At 48.6% G+C, this 21364-nt stretch overlaps 1 protein-coding gene across 3 annotated transcripts in view; it reads left to right on the forward strand.

Moving 5' to 3' along the window:
* PLXNB2 (plexin B2) overlaps window positions 1-21364 on the forward strand; it is a 629238-nt gene that overhangs the window by 542743 nt on the left and 65131 nt on the right. For all 3 annotated transcript variants that reach the window (XM_086967392.1, XM_086967395.1, XM_086967394.1), the window contains one exon: window positions 14998-15176. In XM_086967392.1, the coding sequence (XP_086823518.1) occupies window positions 14998-15176 (179 nt within the window). The remainder of the gene's footprint in view (window positions 1-14997; window positions 15177-21364) is intronic.

The following is a 21364-nucleotide window of genomic DNA, read 5'->3' on the forward strand; positions in this document are numbered from 1 at the left end:
GCACCATTAAAAGCCTCTATTAATGCTGCAGCCAGACTTATCACAGGCTCAAAAAAAAGTTCTCACATCTCTCCCAACCTCAGATCCCTAAACTGGCTACCATACGAAGCTAGAATACACCTGAAAATAGCATGCATGACACACAAGGCCATATACCACAACTCGCCCAGTTATCTCGCTCAAACTGACAATCTCGGGTGGCACAAGAGATGCAAGAAGTGCAAAGAACCTTCTTCTGAAACCCCAAAGATTCCACTAGATGAAGACATATAAACGCTCCTTCTCTGGGATGGCCCCCGGGATATGGAATTCCCTTCCTCCAGAAATCAGACTTATCCCATCCACGGCTTCCTTCAAGAAAGAAGTAAAATCTCTACTCTTAGCTAAATTCACATGAATTTAGTCTAATATACCTTCGATCTCATCATGTCTCCTCCAAAAACTTTGTAGAGTTGATCACCCATACACCGCTGCAACCTTCACCTTGTTTCATCTGCTTAATCTGTTTGCTCATCTATGCTGGACATATTTGCTGAACGTTGGCCCACATTTACACCGCTGCTACCTCACCTTGTTTTTACATTTGCCTAATTTGCTTGATCATATTTGCTTGATATATTTTGTTTAGCTTTCATTCCTTTATTTCTGTACAGTGGCCCTCCCATACTCTGATGCTACCCCACCTTGTTTACATTTGATCAATTTGTTTTTGTTCAACTTTGTATTAGATCTTGTTTAGCTCTTTATCTGTTTTTATCTCATTTGTGTGTAAAGCGCTCTGATATCCGCAAGGATCTTGTTCGCGCTCTATAAAACTTTTTAAATGGTTCAGTTAAGGGAAGTGTATATGTTACTAGTTGCAACTGGTACTCCTTGCTGTCCTGCTCTGCTGTGCCTTTCTTTCGTGATACAGACTCCCAAGCGTTCCAAAGAGGTGGTCTGATCGCACCTTATAAAACACATGCCTTATTTAGCAAGTCATACAAAATGCAACAAACATCTTTTAATGTGTGTAGGAAGCTGGGTCTCTGCACAGTGCACCTCATTTTGGTACCTTATATAGAGTCCAGGTATCCCTTACTAGTGTAGAGGGGCTTGCTTTAACAATCCCAAGACACTCTATTTGTGTTAGTGGGGTCGAGCAGCCTTAGGCTTATCAGAGGGGAGTGTTAGGTGTTTGTTGCACACACAGGGTCAATAAATGAGACCCACACTCAATACGGAAATCCGACACAATATACAACAAGCATTGGCATAGCCAAAAGGTCTTGCCTTTGGGACCATAAAAGTATTTAGAAATTGCAACACATTATCTTGGGTGCTACAACATCTACTGTTCTTTAACTTGGAAGCTTTGACACTAATGGGCACATTATAGCACTGCAATGAGAAGTACTTATTGAAAGTGTTATTTTTGTACAACTGGTTGTCTGAACTCGCACATCTGGAAGTGCTTTGATACGTGATAATGAAGAAAAAAAGACCCCAAAATCCCACTATGTACTCTCAGGTGTAACATTCAATCACAAAAGTGTAACTAAAGCAAACCTTACACACCAGCCACATCATCACTAACCAGAAGTGTCACTCGGTTAAGTTGGGTTGTATGCTTCACTAACTTACATATCAATCAGTGTCAACTTAAGACTCATGTTACCAGCGGATGGCTCAAGTGATGACGAAGAGGCTTTGGCGTAGGGCTAACACTCAGGCGGGCGGACAACCAACAGAGTAGACCCGAAGGGGTTGTGCGAGGGGAGTGCACGCTAGGAAAGAGGTCTCCTAAACGCTAATTGGCTAGATGAGGGACACGGAAAGATGGAGGGTACCCACGAATACTATGTGTATATGAGACTGTCACAGGCGCGCTGACAGGGGCGGGAGGGACAGGAAGAAGGGAGGGGTGGGGGGGTCTTTCATTAAAAGGCATGATCACCATTTCACCATTGAATGTAAAGCATTATGGAATTGACAAGTACAGATGCAATGTGCTGGATGGTATTCCCTCTGTTTACAACTGCCAATAAAATTTTGTTTGCAAAAAAAAAAAAAACTTAAGACTCATGTAAACAGCACTGTCCTTACAGACCATAGTTGTGTCGATGAACATGGGCCCCTAGTTAGGCTGGAGCAATATAAAAGAAAGAGAAAGAACAGACAGAGAAGAGACAAAGAAGGAGAAAAAATTTGAAGAGTGAAAGAAAAAGAAATGGAAAAAGGAAGAAAAGGAAGAAAAGGAAGAGATAGAAAAAAGTAAAGAAAGAAGAGCGAGCAAGAGAAGGGGAAAGACCAACATCGGAGAACAGATAGAGCGAAGATCGAGACGAAAGTGAGAGAAAAGAGAGCGAGACAGAGCAAGAAAGAGTAGAGGGAGAAGTGAGAAATTGAGACTTGGTGAAAGAGCATGAGCGAGCGAATGTGAGAGAAGAGGAAGAGCAATAGAGAAGGACAGAAAACTGGGAGAGACCGAGGGACAGCACAAGCATGTGGAGATAGGGAGAGAAAGAGTGAAACAAAGAGACTGCGGGAGAGTGTGGGAGCGCGAGAAATGGGGATGGCTAAATTACAGGAAGTGCTAGGTGGAGAAAAGAATGCACTTCTTGCTGCCTTGTCACGCTTCTATGCCTGAGCAAGCCCAATATCTAGTGTCGGTTTACATGTTAAAATATTTCAAAAATAGCATTGATTGATTCATTCACCTTTCTTTTTTTTTTTTTTTAAATATATTTTTATTGCAGGAATCAGTAGATCATTACAGTAACGACCAGCATGGTATCATAAGCAATATTAACAGAATAAAGCCCTCTGGCCCCCCACCGTAAAGTCCGTACACAGCCAACCGGCCCACAACCCTGGGGTCGGGCGGCGAAATGCAATGGGGGTCAGTAGGATGCTGGAGCTGGTCCGGATAATGCACAGTCCGTCATCTGCTTTTCCAAACAAGCCTAAAACCCCCATAATAAACCCCCCCCCCCCCATAAATGTCTACTAACTAAGAGAAACCCCCCCCCCCCCCCGACCACCAGCGCCAGGGTGCTATCAATATAGGTTCTGCTATTGGACCCACGGGGAAGGCAATAGGACTGTCAGTACCAACGTTCACCGGGACTCGGGGTGAGTCGCTTCCTCACTTTCAGAGTCGCTGGGGGCACAATAATCTCTGAGGGCCTGCACCAACATCTCCCACTCCAACGCGGCCTCCTGCGCCTTCTCATTACCCTGCCTCCAAGCCAGTTGATATCTCAGCGCGCTCTCTCCCGCCGCCCACTTCAAAAGCTCACTGTGCCATCTGCTGCCTGCCGGACCAGCTCGTGCCTTCCAGTTCCTGGTCACCTCTCGTTTAGCAAGGAGGAGCCCCAGGTCGATAAATTTACTAGAAATTTTATTCCTGGGGGTATGGGGGAACCAGTGTAGGAGCCCCACCGCCGCGTCCAATGATAAGAGTCTTCCTGTCACCTCCTCCAGGGTCGTCGCTACCTCCTGCCAGTAGGACGTCAGTCCTGGACAGGCCCATAACATGTGTAGGAGGTCCGCCTCCTGAGCCGGGCATCTAGGGCATTCCGCCGAAGCCGTGGCAAAATAACGCCTGATTTTCACCGGGGTCAGGTACGCTCTATGGAGAACATAATAGTGGACCAGTTGGAAACGGGCGTTACGTGTGCCCTTCCAGGCTCGTCTCACCAACTGGGACCAGGTCGTCTCCGGGATCTCCCTACCAATGTCCTCCTCCCAGCGGGTCCTCAAAGTGGTGAGAGGAGCCAATCCCTCGGTAATCAACCTGCCATAGAGGCAAGTGACCGCCTTCACCGTGCCCGCCGACATCATTACGTACTGGCACACCTGAGATAAGTGGGGTTCCTCCTGCCCGTTCCTCCAGTGTGCCTGGATCGCTCGCACAATGGCCGAGTGCAGCAGAAAGTCGCCCCGGGGGATCCCGAAGCGGTCAATGAGATCCTGAAAGGACAAGAGCGCTCCGTCCTCGTACAGATCACCAACGAGCTGTAATCCGGAATCCTCCCAGGCTGCCAAACGTGACCAATCCCCTCCATGGGGGAGGGCCGTCAGCATCCCCAACGGTATTTCAGGCGCATATGGTGTTCTCAGTTGGCCTCGGGCGTGGGCCCGATTCCAACACAGGCGGACAGTCCGCTCCTCCATCGACAGGTCCCGCAGGACTAAACGTTGTCGCAGCGCTATAAAGGAGAGAACATGCCTGGCCATACCCGTCCCCCTTCCGTCTTCCGGGCCCCGGAATTCCCTGGCGATCTCCTGGGTGAAGGTCTGGAGCTGCGCCGCCAGATAATACTTTTCGAAGTCCGGCACAGCGAGCCCCCCCTCGTCTTTCGGCCTCATCAAGGTGTTGAGGGCCACCCGCCGCCGGCCCGCTCCCCAGAGGAATCCGACCACCATAGAGCGTAACCGACGAAACGTGGCCGGTGGGACCCAGATCGGTAAAGTCCGGAAGTAATATAATAACCGGGGAAGCGCCACCATTTTGAGCAGGGCGATACGTCCCGCCACCGAAAGCGGCAGCGTGGCCCAAAAGTCCATGCAACCTCGGAGTGCTCGAATGCAGCGGGCAATGTTCCCATCTAGGAGGTCGGGTTGGTCGTGGTAAACGAATACCCCAAGGTACTTAAAACAGTCGGGCTCCCATCTAATCTCCCTACTTAGCGCAGGGGCGGGGGTACCCCTGCGTACCGGAAAAAGACAGGTCTTAGACCAATTCACTCGGAGGCCCGAAACCTCCCCGAACTCCGTGAGCGCCAACTCCGCTCCACGTAAAGCGTCGACCGGGTCCTCTAGGAAGAGCAACAGGTCGTCCGCATATAGCGAGACATAATGCGGGCCCGCAGACGTCCATAAGCCCGTATAGTGGGCTCCCGAGCGAAGGTGCAGCGCCAGTGGCTCCACCGCCAGCGCAAAAAGAAGTGGGGATAAAGAGCACCCTTGCCGCGTGCCTCGTTCTACCGGATACCGCGAGGAAATCAATGGGCCCGCTCGGACCCTGGCCGAAGCAGAAGCATAAAGAACCGCGGTCCATCGGACAAATCCCTCCCCGAGGCCGAATCTCCGTAACACCGTGCAGAGGTAGTCCCACTCCAGGCTATCGAAAGCCTTCTCCAGGTCCACCGATAAAACAACCGGGGACGGGGCACCAACAAATGGTTCCCCTAACAAACGGAACAACCTACGAATATTCATAGTCGTGTTCCGCCGTGGGATGAAACCGGCCTGGTCCTCATGTACCAAGGAACTCATGTGTCCCAGCAGCCTCGAGGCCAAGATGCTGCTCAGTATTTTGTAGTCCACTGTCAACATCGATAGGGGGCGGTAGGATCCCGGGTCGGATGAATCTCGGCCCGGTTTGAGGAGAGGAACCACCAACGCCTCGCACATCGAGCTCGGGAGTCGCCCCAGCCTCTTCGCCTCCCTGTAGACCACCAGTAAGCGAGGGGCTAGGAGGTCAGCGTAAGCTGCATAAAACTCCACTGGCAGGCCATCTAGGCCCGGGGTCTTGTTTCTCGCCATCCGTTTAATGGCCCCGCGGATCTCCCCTAATTCAATGTCGGATCCCAGAGTTTTCGCCACTTCCTGCTCCACTGTGCGGAGCTCCAGTGGGCGAAGATAATTATCAAGTCGGGCTGGGTCGTGTGCGGAGCGACTGCGGTATAAACATTCATAATAATGCCGGAAGCAACTAAGAATCTCCGGTTGGGTGCATACCTCAGTTCCGTCTGCCCCACGCATATTTGTCGTCGTTTGGGACTGGCGCGTAGGGTTGGCCAACCACGCCAACAACGCACTCGACCTGTCTCCCTCCGCGATAGACCGGACCGTATAGGCCTTATAATCAAAACAGCGGAGTCGTTCGACCTCTGCTGCTACCTTTTCCCTCGCCTCCGCCGTTTGTGCTTGCAATTCCGGGTGTCCGGGGCGGCGAATTTCAAGCTCGCGGAGTTCCCGGTCCGCTGTGTCTAAATCAGCCAGGATGACGCGCCTCATGCCCACCTTCTTAGAGATACAGTAGCCCCTCACCACTACCTTAAAAGCGTCCCATTCTAACGCCCTAGTACTCGCGGAGCCGCCGTTGGACGCAAAATAATCCGATATTCTCTCCCCCAAGTCCGCCTTGAAGACACTGTCCTCGAGGATCTCGGGTCGCAATTTCCAGGTGGGCACCGCCGTCGTCCCAGGAAACCAGCGAAGGTCCAGTAGGAGGGGGTTATGGTCCGAGATGGTCCTAGCTAAGTATTCCGATCGGACCGCTGCCGAAACCAGTTCGGGCGATCCAAGAAAGCCATCTAGTCTGACATGCAACTCATGGAGTCTCGAGAAATATGAATAATCCCTAGTGGCGGGGTGATGCGCTCTCCAAATGTCCGTCAAACCCCAGCGGGTCTGCCAATCCTGACGCCCCTTAGCCGTGCGACGGACCGGGGAATCGGGAAGCGGGGGATGTGAGCGGTCTATGTCCACATCCACTACAGAGTTAAAGTCTCCCCCAAGCAGGAGGGGCCCGGCGAAAAAGTGGGCCAACGAGCCCGATAACCTGGAAAGGAAGGCAGTCTGGTCTACATTAGGAGCGTATACACAGCAAACGTTCAGGTCCCTCCCCCCTAGAGTGCCCGAGATGGCCACGAAACGCCCCTCTGGATCTAACACTGTCCTCGTGACTTGGAAGGGGACCCCTGCTCTGATCCATATTAGCGCCCCCCTGGCATAAGCGGAGTACGACGTGGAAAAGACCTGCCCCCGCCATCTACGCTGAAGCGCCGCCCCTTCCGCCTTGTTCAGATGAGTTTCCTGCAGCAGCGCCATTTGCACTCCCCTACGCACTAAATAAGCGTGGACCTTGTGGCGCCTGGACATAGTGTGAAGCCCCCTTACGTTCCAAGTAACACATTTCAAGTTAGCAACATCAGCCATTGTCCCATTTTGTTCTTGCACAGTCCCCCCATCCGGGTCCCCACAAAGAAAAGACATCAATCCTCCCAGCGCTGATGGCGGCCATTTTCCCCAACCAAAACCAAACAACCCAAAAACCAACCAAATCCCCCCCCACCCACCCCAGAACAGGACCCAAACTACACCATCTAGATCCCATCCAAACCTCGACTTTCATCAACCCAAGAACCCCCACTAATCCTACGGTCGCCACCGTAGGAAGGCCTTATGGGCCAGGTGCGGGCTGGGCGGAGGCAGTGGGCCCTCGTCGCCCAGGCCACCAGGACTATAACAAGCCCCAAACAGTGCCAAAACCTTCCGGGGCAAAAGCAGAGGCCCCCCAACCCTCTCTCCCTCTTTGTCAGCAATAAAGGACGGCAACCGCCTCCCCCCTGCCGGGCCCCCACCCAAAACCAGGCAGTATGCCCCGTTACCCTTGTCCATCTAAAAGGTCCTCCACCGATTTCGGTGTGATCACCGGTGTATGGGCACTATCGGCCACTGAATCCTCCGAGTCCGATGGCGCTCCCTCATCACCCGGGTTTTCTTCCTCCTCGATGGCTTCATCCCGTGCTCCCGACAACTCCGACAATACTTCCAGCACTCCCCTCCGTTCCGATGATGTCTCCGCAGTTGAGGGCCCTCCCGTGCGGCCGCGGCGATTCCTGACCCTCTTGGAACGCCGCCTTTGTTCCGGCTCATCTGCCTGTTGGGACGAGGAGCCAAAGCCATCTTTCCCTGTCCTGTATAGCTCGAGCCAGACACAAACATCCTCCGGGGTGTCGAAGAACTGGGTTTTGTCATCGACAATGATGCGGAGCCGTGCAGGGTATAGGAGTGAATACTGAATGCCCTCGCTCCTGAGCTCGCGCTTAACCGCTAGGAAGGAGAACCGCTTGCGCTGAGTCTCGTAGGTGTAATCCGGGAAGATGTTCACCTGACTGTTCGCTACTTGGAACGGGCCATTGTGCCTGGCGGCATTGAGGATTAAGTCCCTGTCTCGAAAATGCAGCAACCGCGCCACCACCGGTCTCGGAGTGCGTCCCTGCTGTGGGGGTCGTGCTGGGACTCTGTGGGCCCGTTCCAGAGTGTAGAAGGAGGACAGTCCCTCCGGGACCACCGTGTCACGGAGCCAGGTCTCCAAGTATTGCACCATATCGCCATCCTCGATCTTTTCCGGCATGCCCACCACTCGGATGTTGTTCCTCCTGTTGCGGCCTTCCGCATCCTCCGCCCTCCGTTCCAGGGTCGCAATTCGGGATAGGGCGTCCATCGTCGCAGCCAAGGTTCGCTGCGCCGGCTCCAAGGCTTTCACCGTGCCCTCCACCTCCTTGACCCGGTCTGAAAGTTTGCCATGGTCCGCTCTGAGGAGGCCCAGGCCCGTCGCCACCTGAGCAATGTCCTGTTGGAGGGCTGATCTCGTAGTCTCTATCGCCTCTAGGACACGGTCGAACTGTTGCTGCATCGGAGCGCCACCAGAGCTTTTGGGGTCCCCATGCTCCTCTTTGTCCTGGGCTTCAGAGTCCGAGACAGTCTGGGTGGATCCCTTAGCTCCTCTAGGTTTCCCCATGCCTCCAGGGGCACTCCGTGAGGGTCCCGGATTAGGCGTCTCCGTGTGCAGGTGTCGATCACGATCTTCCCGGGTGTTTGTCCTCAGTTCGGGTATGGGCGACCTCCTTCTCCAGAGCCTGTGGAGACTCCGCCGCTTCGGCTCACGCCACCGCCACGGCGTCCGAGGGCACCGATGAGGGGGCGGAGACAGCCGTCGCCGAGTCTGGCAGACCCGCTCACCCACTATGGCCCCGGGGTGAGGGCCACCAACCACCTCGGACGATCTGTGGCGCCAGAGTGTCGCGCCTCCCATGTAGGTGGACTGGCCAGGAAGACGTAGCTAGTTGCGGAGTCGCGAGGTGGGTCACCGCTAGGATCACAGGGCGTCCGCTCCCGGTGCCCTCCACTGCGTGGGCACCCGCCCGGCCGTCCAACCGAGTGCAAATCCGTTGCAAAAGGTCCCATCCAGTAAATGTCCAATGCCCAGAACAGCCAGGGATGGCGAAGCCAGTCGCTGCCCACGGCACTTCTCCAAGTCAATAGGTCCGATCAGGGGGACAAAGGAGTCCGGGCGCCATGTTGGGTCGCACTCCGCAACTCCGCCAACTTCGGTTTTACTCCGGAGCAACCCTCGTCCGAGCTCCACCAGGGGCCACGGCAGGTCTCCGTCGGCACGCTCAGCAGAATGCGGGGTCTGGGGTGCCCCGCAGCCTCCGATTTTCAGGATAATCCCGGGCTTAGTCCCGGAGCCGAGCTCTCAGGCGACCATCGCCATCGGCGCCCAAGCCACGCCCCTTGATTCATTCACCTTTCATTGAGAATGCAGTGAAATGAATTTGTATTTGTAATTCACCTCTCAGCATATTGTACCTAGCCATCATTATTAATGTTTGTAAACCTTAAAATTATGTTACGGAAGCACTTATTTACATGAGATTGGCATAAAGCAGTGTTGTCTTATATTTAATCTGCCCCATCGTTTTCCAACTGCTATATCCTCTAGTTTGCATTTAAGGAAAATTGTTTGCCAGCTCTGGTGAAGCACCCGTGAAGTAGTTGCAGCAAAGACATGGCACGTCTGTGAGTAATCCTCTGTGTAAACCAGCAAACTGTCCGCGGAACAAAGCTGCTCTTTACTGAGAGTTTATCGTCCCCCAAATCATGTTTAAAAAAAACACAAACCAAAATGCCGTCTGCACTCAGACAAATAACGTTGTAACCTGCATAGTGAAAGGAAAGTACAATTTGCTTGTGCACAACACTGCCTGCTTCACAGTCTGCCTTCAGCTATGTGAGATCTTTTGAATTCTTTAGGAGGGAACTACCACAATCAATCGGTAATCACTTAACTACAATTAAGTCTTCCTTAACCCAGTAATGCCATGATTGTTACCGGTTAGCACCGAAAGCAGCTTTATTGTAACTATTGGCAAGGCCAAAGATAATTTATTTATTTATACTGTGTTGATGAGGTGCCCGCACGTCACGGCGGTCTCTTAAAGCTGCCGAATGTAAATATTAGAAGGAGTTTAGAGTACAGCTGGGTGGAAGGAAAGGTCTAACTAGAGAGTCTTCACCAAAACTACAAAGTGGGAGGTAGGGTGAGAGCTTCACAATGGAGGCAAGGAGGACAGCCCCCGGGATGCTGGCTTTGCCCCTGGCAGCTCACTTCAAGCAAGAACAAGCATCAAACAGTTTGTCGTCCATCTGTTGTTTTACTGTTCCTCTATGCCGTACTTCTGGCAGGCTTCCTGTGAGTTGTGCAGGACTATGTTGGCTGCATGTATATAGTGTGTGTGTGTGTTGTGAGTACCTGGCCTGCCCAAGCATCCCTTAACAGTCACGTATCTGGACTCTCTCACCAGCCTTAAATGCACATGCGGGTTCTTCTCCCCCATGGTTTCTACATCCTCCATAAGCATTGTCTCCTCTTTCCACTGTTTTCCCTCCCCCCCCCTTCCTTTCTGTCGAGTAGACCCATAGGGACAGATTTTTAAAGAGTTGGCGGAGGGTTTGACAAAACCCCAAACCTGTGAAAATTAAAGTTTCATTTGAATAACCCTTTTATTTTGGCTTTGTGGTGAAAGCAAGAGTTCTGAAAAATGTAACTATTTGAGAGCATCGCCACTTTGCGTAACAACCATAGCTGCCAACTTTGGAACTGGGGAACCAGGTTTGAGTCGCTGCATCAGCACTGAAAAGATCTTAAAATGCAAGCAGCTACAAGCACCATGCTGATGAAAGGTGTGTGGTCGCGCAACTCCCACAGAAGTGCTTGTAAATAAATAAATGCAAAAAGTTCTGAAGAAGCAAACGAAAATTGCATAAGTGGAAGCGGACAAGTCCTCCGGTGGTACCCCATGGGATTAACAATTGTGAAAAAGGTGGGACACTTGGCAAGCATTAGCCACTTAGAAGCAAGGAATTCAACATGACACTGACAGAACAATTTGAAAGCAGGAGAAGGTCTGTGAGCCCAAAGCATGTCTCGAAGACTGCGTATGTGCACTACGTAGGCACAACCAAAAAATAACACATTTGTATATTAATTTAGAAACCAAGATCTTTACGGTCAGCTAAGTACTTTTCAAGTTAGCGATTTTCAGAAACATAGAAAATAGTTATCAGATTTGAGACATTGGTCTCAAATGTGGTAATGGTATCAAATAGGAGAAATGAACACTGCATAGGGTCACTTGACGACTTCTGGACTTAAGATAGGTAGGGAAAGGTCCAAGAAAGCACCAACAGGTCACTGTTACCTGCCCTAAGGTATACAAGTGCACAGGTGCTTTTCCCGGTGGTAACCTAGAATGAAACACTTTGAAGTCAATGGGGAACAGTACCTGCAAAGAAAGGCTGCGAGTGCACCTGCAGAAGAAGAGAAAGAAACACAGCAAGATGACTTCTGGCATGGAGCTGGCCTTCTTTTTTTAAATATAAATCTTTTTATTAATTCAACATTAAAGTCACATACATTATCCAGCTAACATTTCGAGTAATTGTACATGCTGCTTTGTCGTAGGTGGGGAGAGAATGGTTACTAACATTATATCCCATCATCACATCCTTCCCTTTTTGCATTTCTAGCTCCACTGTTGGGGACACACATAGGTTGCCACAGTAAGTATTCCATTTGCCCCTTTTTCTATCCCACTTCTTCGGACACCCCCGTGATTTGAATACTTCAGTTTCTGCAATCATGCATTTATCTATTTCTCTCACCCACACTCTGGATGTAGGCACATCCTCTGCTCCCCATCCCTTCGCTCCACCTCTTTGAGGTCAGTCCGCTCCCATAGATTAAGAAGACCTAGGCGCGGTGTGAGGGGGACTTCCTTTTCTAAGTTGTTCTGAATATGGGTCGTGGCTCCCTCCCATAGGGGCCGTACTTCCAGACATTCCCAGATTGTGTGATAAAAGGTGGTAGTGTGTTGGGAGCCCCGGAGGCACATAGTATCCAGTCTGGCACCTATCTTTGCTAGAGTAACCCCAGTTATGTACGACCTGTGTAAGATTTTGAGTTGAATCAATCTGAAACGGAGAGTGATTGCTGCTTCTCTGGGCGAGATTAGTGCCGTCTGCCAGTCCTAATCGTCAATGGGCCCTAGGTGTCTCTGCCATTGCTCTCGTAATTTGTGGAACGTGTCAGGTAGATTGTTGCACAGTTTTTTGTATGTCAGTGATATAGCTTTTGAGTGTAACGGTCCGTCTACTAATCGGTCTTCCAGCGGTGATGCCTCTGGTATGTCTGTGAGATTGGGTAGTGCCATGATGAGGACGTGTCTAACTTGCAGGTATCTGTACAGTTCACCTTGGGCCATTCCATATCTTTCCCTAAGCTCCTCAAACCTGAGAATCGAACCTTTTTTAATCGAATCTCCGATAGTGGAGATTCCTATAAGATCCCATTTATCAAAGCCGTGTTGATGACATTAATTCCCCAGACTCTGTGTATATCATAGGGGAGTGGATTTTGTGAGAACATTTGACCATCCCAGAAGGGAGTTCGCTTGATGCCAGTTTGCCACCGTGTGAGATGTGGGCCCAAAGTATCACTTCTTGTTTACTTTTGAAACTATTGCCCCTAGATGCCCTGCTCGTCCCGTTTGGTATCTGTCTAAAAGATAGGCTGGATCTATAGGGGAGCGATAGAGCCAGTGATTCACTACAACTAATTGAGACTCCCAGTAATAGTCTTGGGTCCGGGAGGGTGAGCCTCCATCGTACCACCCCTTCGTCAGTTTTCTAAGTGCAATACGAGGAGACCCACCATCCCATAACAACGTCCAAATCTCACTCTCTGTTTCCGAGAAGTACTTATCTGGGACCAGGTGCGGGCAATTCTGCAGGATGTAGAGAAAGCATGGGAGGGCTAACATTTTAAAAAGAGCAGGTCGGCCAACCAGGGAAAGAGGTAAGGATAAGCCAGTGCTTCACATCCGCCCGTAGGCGGGACAATGGGGGTGCCAAATTACGGTCATTAAAAATATTGGGGCTCGAACTTATGTATATTCCCAGATATCGGAATCCATCAGTGGCCACTTCCACACAGCAACCTGCAGGGTGCCAAGGGTGCGGACCCCGAAGCGCAAACACAGATTGACCCCAGTTTATGGCGTAGCCGGAGTATTTCCCTAAATTCTTGAAGATATTTAAAACCCAGTGGATGGATCTATATGGAGCGGCAAGGTAAAGCAGAATGTCATCTACATAGAGGGATATTCGGTCGTCCTGACCCTCCGACCATTTCAGGCCTCTTACCATGACATCTCGCCTCACCCAGGCCACCAGGGGTTCCAGCATGAGAGAAAAGGAGCGGGCCTCTGTTGAAGTCCCTCGATGTGCAGGTATATTTTTGCAAAGATAGTGTTCAAATTGAACACAAACAAGCCTTGGTGCTAGCAACAGACTCTGGTACCCTGAGTATTGGTGCACGGAACCTCCAGGGTGGATTAGTGTTTCGAAGACTGGAAAGATCGATGAGGTTAACCTCCTGGACTCTCTGTATCCTCCTAGGCTGCTTTGTTGGTGGACCCAGTGGTTAGCAGATTGGTGAACTGGACTGTGTGGTCCGTGCCTGCAGGCTGTTGGGAAGTAACTCCTCCACTTCAAAGGAAATTCTGGCTGGCTGGCGAAGTGCTGGCAGCCCTCCGGGGCTTTGGGAGGATGCACAGCTGCAGGACAAGTTGGGCCTTTGCAGTTGTCAGGACAGAAGCCGGACTCCTCATCACAGCCCTGCAGCTCGCATCACAAGTCCTCGTCGACAGGATCCTCCACATCAATGCAGGATCTCGCACAGCAGCTCTTTCACTGAGCACTCTGATTGCACAATGCAACTATGACACAGATGCGTGCAGTCCTCCACAAAAAAAGGTTTAAGGGAATTTGTTCAGGAGGCCAAATTGGGTCCCTGTAACTGGGCCGTATTCCATTGCGGTTTTCTTGTACTTGTGACTGTATCCCAGTCCGGTCCGACTAGATTTTCACAGTTGGCACTCTCTCCTTTATTGTGCTATTTTTACTGAAGTCTTTAAAATTGCATATCTCCGGATCTACTAATTGGGTTTTTGTTATTCTCGTCTAAAATTACTCTGTTTATAAACCTGTTGTGTGATACTTTTGTGGTGTATTTTCATATGTTACTGTTTGAAGGGTTGCCCAAATACTTTGCACATTCCCTCGGAGTTAAGCCTGACTTCTCTGTGAGCCCACTTGGTGAATTACACTGTGCAGGCCTTGCTGCTTTGTCCATGGTCTCACACATTGCACCAGAACACAGGTGGGAAGATTCATGGCTTGAGAATAGCTTCTGGAACACGATACATACCGATTCCAACTACATTCCATGACCGGTATGCACTTGCAGCATTGATAGACTCATTTTCCTATATTGAGCCTTTAGGACACAGGCAAATATAAATTGTGATTTTTCAAAGAGAATTTCCATAGCCTTTCATAAACTAGGAGATGAGCCTTCTTATACGGACGGTGGATCTGGAATAACATACATTCACACTTCTGGTTTGCACCCTTACTTAGCCAGTTCCTAAACTATCTCGCTGGCCATTAGTAAGGACACTCCCTTTTCCTCTGTCCTGTGTTCTTAAGTAACAAAGTCCCCCTTAAAGTCCCCTACTGTTGAGCGTAATCCCCAGTTGTCCCTTGCCCTTTTCTGCAGTATTTCTTTTTTCCTGTTTTGATGTATACCATTTGTTTCCTCCCCGTACAACTCCTGAATTATAGGAACACCAATGTATATATACAAGTGTATTTCAGATTGATCCTTATCTCCATCTGGGAGAGTAGTAGGCTCTCCGTGTTCTCATTATTGAGGCTGTTAAAAGTTGTAAACTAAAATTTAGGTCAATTCTACCTGCGTATAAAGCTGACAACTTCCTAGAAATGCTTCTCAAAATCTGCATAAAATACCTATCTGCGTGTTTCTTAACCCAAAAACGGCATAGATAATGTGTATTTTCTACTTTTTATGTTTAGTTTGTTCATGTATTAGAAGCTCAGAAGGATTTCTCAGCAAGGGCGAAGGTCTACTTTGCCTCTCTTTTGACAGTGGCTCTGCATGGAAAGCTAGAATATTACACAGACATCATGAGAGCATTGCTCTTGGAGCTGATGGAGCAGTCTGTGGCAAAGAACCCAAAGCTGATGCTCAGAAGGTATGATGAACATAAACTTCCTTTCTTTGCATTCAACCACTGTTGTTTACCAAGTGCACTGTTCTATTCAAAAATCGACCCGCTATTGTCATGTGTTAGACTTCAACTTTGATCTTTTGTTCCTCAGAAACTTTAGTACTAATACAGGATGTACCAAATGTTTCTCCCGTAATTGATGATTAAATGGAATAGGATAGGTTCAGAGAAGCAAAACTTATTGTCCAGACTGTTAAAGCAAAGCTTTGATAGATGTTCACAATCCTGGTGTTCTCTACAAGACATGGAAATGTTGGAGTACTCCTTAGTACTGACCATTGCCCCAAATAAGAAGCCAAAAGTAGCAATGAAAAACTCACTGTGATGGTCAATATTAGCAGCCTCTAGACAACCCATACAACAAAAACTAATTCTGCCCCTTTTCATCAGTGATTACTGAAGAATCCTATGGAGTATGAATCAGGTCTTGGGTGGTCCATTCTACCATTCACGTTTTGTGACACCCTACAGGTCCACTATACTGTTGGTCACATCTCATCCAGCTTCTGTATTGAGCACAGCATAGGCTTGGGATTGTTTGTCAGATCTCAATAACACCTGTAAATAGGGCCCTCCTAATGTTGCTAGATTTCTCTTCTGTTTTTGATGTCACAGTCCGCTTTCCTTGACATCTTTTAGAGAAGAAATCTGATTAGTGAAATGGCAGTTCAGTCTTAGTAAGATATATCTGAATGCTCACCAGAAAGTACAGCCCTCCTGTGTATTTCTCAAGTGTATGGCATGTTACCCCCTCTTAACTTCTACAGCAGTTTTTCCTGTGATACAGATGTATTGGAGCTGTCAGTAATTGCACCTACAGGCAAAATAGAATACAGCTGTTTGACCCAGGAACTAAACTAACATGGAGGCCAAACAACTGTCAGGAATTGCATTCTTACTTGAAACTTGGGTTGAGAAACCGGACATGAGGTGAATGGCAGTAGCATATTGGTTTATTTGAAGTGTCCAAAGTACAGAATTTCGCATCAAACTACCAGTAGAGGTGGTGAGCCAGCAGATGCAACAAGGCCTTTCAGAGGCTTCATCATTCATTTCATCTTTATTTCGACAAAAAGATGTCATAAAACAATACAGAATAAAATACAATATACAACGTTGCAAATGTTTAAAAATACAGTGTGCCATAAAATTCATTCTTATAAAAGCATTATCCAGGGTTAAAAAGACAAACAGCCCGATGAACCTCTGCTCCCCAACATCCCGAGACGCCTGTGCAATTTAAAACAAATACATTTGATCTCATTTTACAATGTACTTTCTTCTAATATTCCACATGGCAGCCAGGAATTTCGTGACAGCAAAAACAATTAGTGGGGATAGGTCTGGTTTTAATATTCTATAGGAATGAAAACATTGCCTGATCCCCAAGTTTTTGCAGATAGGGATGATCCACTTCTTCCTAGGAATCTGGTAAGAAGGGCAGAAGAAGACTATGTGTAACTCATTCTCTACCTTCGCAGTGCACGCTGGGCAGTTTCTGGGAGCATTAGCGCGCCAGCGCCTGGTGAGGGCTCTTATTGGAGGTACATCTTCCTAAAACTGTTAGGACTAATATTATCAAGAACAGGCTCTAATTTGTAGTGGCCTTTTAATAACAAGAATTTACTTGTCATTGCCCCGTTTGGGCATTCATTAGGCTGGCAGACAAATTATTATCATAATACAGGCTAACTAGCTCCTTGCGGGATATACCCCTACATCCATGTTCGGGGTTAGTCCATAGTAAAGTGCAACCTAGCCTGTCAAATTCCTGCCTGATATATTTCAGCCAGGGGAAATTCCAGACATTTGGGGACTTTAACAATTCTGCAAGCTCATGCCTATAACTGGCAAGTTATGGGGTAACCCAGAGACGCCTCCAAAAAGTTAGAGGCTTAAGTCCCAGTTCTTCTTTAAGTGATCTCAATCCCATATCCAACCTAAGGGGAAGTAGGGGCGTACTAGTGGGCAAAGATACCAACTGTCTAAGAAACCTATTTTCCGTGACGGGGATTTCTGGGGAACAACTGTGACCCCACAGTTCCCCCTCCATAGATCACCGCACCCTGTGCCTGCATTTTATAGATTTCAAGTGGGGCTGAAATTGGTTTGATCGTGGATTGTTTTAGGAGTTTGAGAATCCCATCTGCTTTTTGCGAGAGCTTTAGCTGGGTTTTGGTCTGATGTTGTACCCAAGTCATATTTTCATTGAGTGTTAGTCCCAAGTATTCAAACGTTTGCACTCTTTCCAAACGAACACCACCTATAGCAGGGTTTGGGCGAGATTTTTTCGGTGGATAAAAATCATAAATTTCGTTTTGGATGTGTTTATTTCTAGTCCCTGATCTTGACAAAATGTGACCAAGCCATCCAAAACTCGATGTATGCCCATCGGAGTCTTTGCCAACAACAGGGTATCATCCGCGAACATAATCGCAGAGATCCCTGAACCAGCGAGCTTTGGGGCATCTCTGTTGGGGACCATGTTCAGATGGGCAATTACTCCGTTGACGTAGAGGCAAAACCGGGTCGGCGCCAAAACGCAACCCTGCCTACCCCCCCTGCCAACTGAGAAACTAGTTGACAGATTGCCTGGTCTCCCACACCTTACCCGTGCAAAATTCTGTGAATGGAGACGTATTAGGATGTTCAAAAGGTGGGTTGGGATTTCTAAATACCCTAATACACTCCAAAGTTTCCTTCGTGGAACCAAATCAAAGGCCGCACGAAGGTCTACGAACACCGTATAAAGCGAACCGCCGTCCACTTTGACAGTTTTCCAGAAAAGCATATTTAGTCTCAAAAGCTGGTCAGTGGTGGATACGTTCCTTCTGAAGCCTGCTTGATAATCACTTAAAATTTCAGAGTCCTCAACCCAGTCCAATAGGCGATCCAGAATCAGCCTTGCAAACAGTTTCTGGGATACATCTATTAGGCTGATTGGCTTATAGTTGGCTGGGAGCAAAGGCGACCCCTTCTTGAAGATAGGGACCAACTCAGCTCCCAGCCAAGTATTTGGAAGTGCCATTCCCCCAAGAACTGCATATATCTCAGGTTCCTGTTTATAGATGTGGTCCAACCCTGGAGCTTTTCCCGCGGGAAGCTTAGATATAGCCGCCCGTACCTCATCTAGAGTAAAACTAATCTCCGACGGGACAGAGACAAGAGTGCTCGCTGCATCAGGCATGGGGATCTCCCCCTCATACAATCTAGCAAAATGTTCCTCCCAAATCTCAGCTGCAATATTTGGGGCTACTGCCAGCTCTGGTTCAGCTGAGCCAGTGCTCACAATTTGCCAGAACTTTCGTGCGTCTTTGACTGCAAGTGCCAGTGTTAATTTTATCCAATTCTCATTCTCACATTCGATCTTAGCGTGGCGAATGAGGTTCCGGTATACTAGCCTCCTATTTTTTATAAGGTCCCTATCATTATTCTGTTTTAGTGCCAGAAGTAGCTCGCTTTTTGCCCGTCTGCATGCCTTGTTGTACCATGGAGGCTTCCTTGCCAACCCTCCTGCACATGGACCCTGGGGATTTAAGATTTCTGACAGAGTGCTTATTAGTACATTATGCAGTTTTCCCAGCCTTTCATGAGTCATTCACATGATGCTGTTCAGTAAGAGCAGCAACATCTTCCAGTACTGGGATTACCTGGGTGTACAATTTAGCTTGCGCATTGGGATTTTTGGCCAACTTGTCCCATTTTACCCTGCATCTATTACTTGACAGGGTAGCCCTATTGGGTATATCAGGTTGCAGTGATAAATTGCCCTTAAGAATTTTCGGTACTTTTAACATCTAAAATTAGGGGATTATGATCACTCTCCACCCTGTGTGTGACCCTAAAGTCTACTATTGTGTTCCAGGCCCTACACTCAACAAATATATAGTTGAGGCGTGCCTTCCTACCTGACTGAAATAAGGTGGGGGCAGGGGGATTGTCAGACTTTGTGAGACCATTACATGCCCTAATCGAATGGGACAGCGTCATTGAAGTAATCTGTACAGCTAGTGGGGTCCATGCTCTTACCGGAGGGCCTGCCGCTTGGGGGATTTTCCACACTTCATCCTCCTCCTGGTTTACAGCATCTAGCAGACCATCAAGTGGTTCGAATTGGGAGTTAAAATCTCCTCCAACCACAAGCGTGGAGCCCTCTGGAATGTTGCTTAAAAGGGAGGATAGTTCTTCAATGGTTTCAGACTCAGAAGTGACACTCACGGGTCTGGAGTAGATATTGACCACTGCCAATCTGAAGCCATTCTGCCACTCTAGTGTTACACACTGAACATCGTCTGAAGCTGTATCCATAATTTTGGCTCTGGAACCCAGGTGGGTTGCTACCCAAATTGTTAAGCCCCCTGACGGGCGACCTTTTCCCGCCCATTTAGCAGCTACTGCAAATGAGGCAAATCCTAAACGATGCTGGTCCTCCCGCACCCATGTTTCCTGGAATAAACAGATGTCATTCGAGTCTATAAATGACCCCCGTCAGGGCAGGCCAATTTATTACATAGTCCCGCTATATTCCAGGAAAGGATTTTCAGTACATGCGGACCGGGGGGAGTAATGGGATATTGTATAGGGGATTCTGTAATAATAGTACTTGGCCGACCAGGGAATAAATGAACAGAGGTGCAATTACCAGTATCAGAGATATCTGCCACTGCCCTCTGGGTTGTATAGGGCACCACCCCTTCTATTCCCCAGGTACATTCATCCCGCTGGAGACATTCAACCTGGTCAAGGCAACTATACCTGTTAGCATGTGAATAGTTGCTCGGTATTGGTATATCATAGTGCTTAGGCCTGTACCTTGTGCCATCAATGGCGAATCCCACCCTTGTCCAGCCATCATTCACCCCAGAATACAAGCTGTGCGTTCTTGGCGGATAGAAAAAGGGCAGGGGTAACAATTGAATGCTTGTATTTCCCGGGTTCCCTAACCAGTTACAAATATGGGAAACGATCTGCGAGTCCCTAAAATTTACCAAGATGCAATCACCCTTTATTTTCTTTGTGGTGTGTCCCACCCAGGGGACCCTCCTAACCATCAATATTTCTGCTCTCCTATTTGGTGGCAAGGGCCTATGTATATTTAAACAACTCGTAACTTTGTTTTTCAAAGAGTCAAAGGATTCTGATACAGAGTTAGAAAGCTCAGGAACCCCAGTCAAAATTACTGTATGGGCTGCAGCCTCAGGAGGCAAGTTGACTATATTTAAACGTTTTAGACTGGTAAGGTTCTGGGCTGGCGGTCACCAGTCCTGGTGGGAGTTTTTTCTTGCCTTAGTGAGGTCGTTGGTACAGGTAGCTTTGATTTCCATGCTAAAGGCACGGGAGGAATTTGCCTTGGGAGGGTTAGGGCAATCGGATTTGATGGGTTAGCTATGGGTACACTTGCTATAATGGGAGGCTTAGTCTGGTTTGTGTTTGGGGTACTCGATGGATTAGAGGGAAGGGAGCTCCCTGCCTTCGTCAAAGTAGCACCTTGAATACCACCCAAGGTTCTTAACTGATCCTCCCTACCCCCGATCACGGTTTCTATTGTTTGTAACTTAGTATCAATACAGTCAAGCCGGGCCAATATGGGGTCTAGGAGTTTCTTCAAAACTTTAGTAATAAGATGGGTAGACTGTTCCCTCCCTCCACATGACCCATCGCCAAAAATAAACGGGCCAGACTGCGCTGGGACCGGCAATTGTGAAGTCTGTATTGAACTCACAGTTTCATTAACAGTTACAGTTGTTGGAGAAGAAGATTCCATTATATCAGGCATATTGTTGGTGGTACTAGAGCCAATATCCAATTTGGCCCTTTTTACACCCTTAGACTGTCTAGCTCTTTTTCTTTTTGGAACAGCACCTTCACGTAGGCCCAGTGAGTGAGATAAGTTTAAATTGCTCCCCTCTCCCTGTGTCAGGGCTGGGTCAGATGTTGGAAGAGGATCCAGCTCGGGTTTAATCTGTCGGGAGTCTCGGTGTGAGGTTGAGGAAGTACTTGGCTGTTGTAAGACAGACTCAATTGTTTGGTCAATGCTATCCAAAAGAGATAGATGGGAAGCATCAAGTTTTTCCGGGGATCTAGCAATTAATCCCACAGAAGATCGCCTAGTGCTTTCGATTCCATCTGCAAGCTGTCTTTCTAGGGCTCTC

The sequence above is a fragment of the Lissotriton vulgaris genome, chromosome 1_1 (genome assembly GCF_964263255.1).
Source record: "Lissotriton vulgaris chromosome 1_1, aLisVul1.2, whole genome shotgun sequence".
Taxonomy (NCBI): domain Eukaryota; kingdom Metazoa; phylum Chordata; class Amphibia; order Caudata; family Salamandridae; genus Lissotriton; species Lissotriton vulgaris.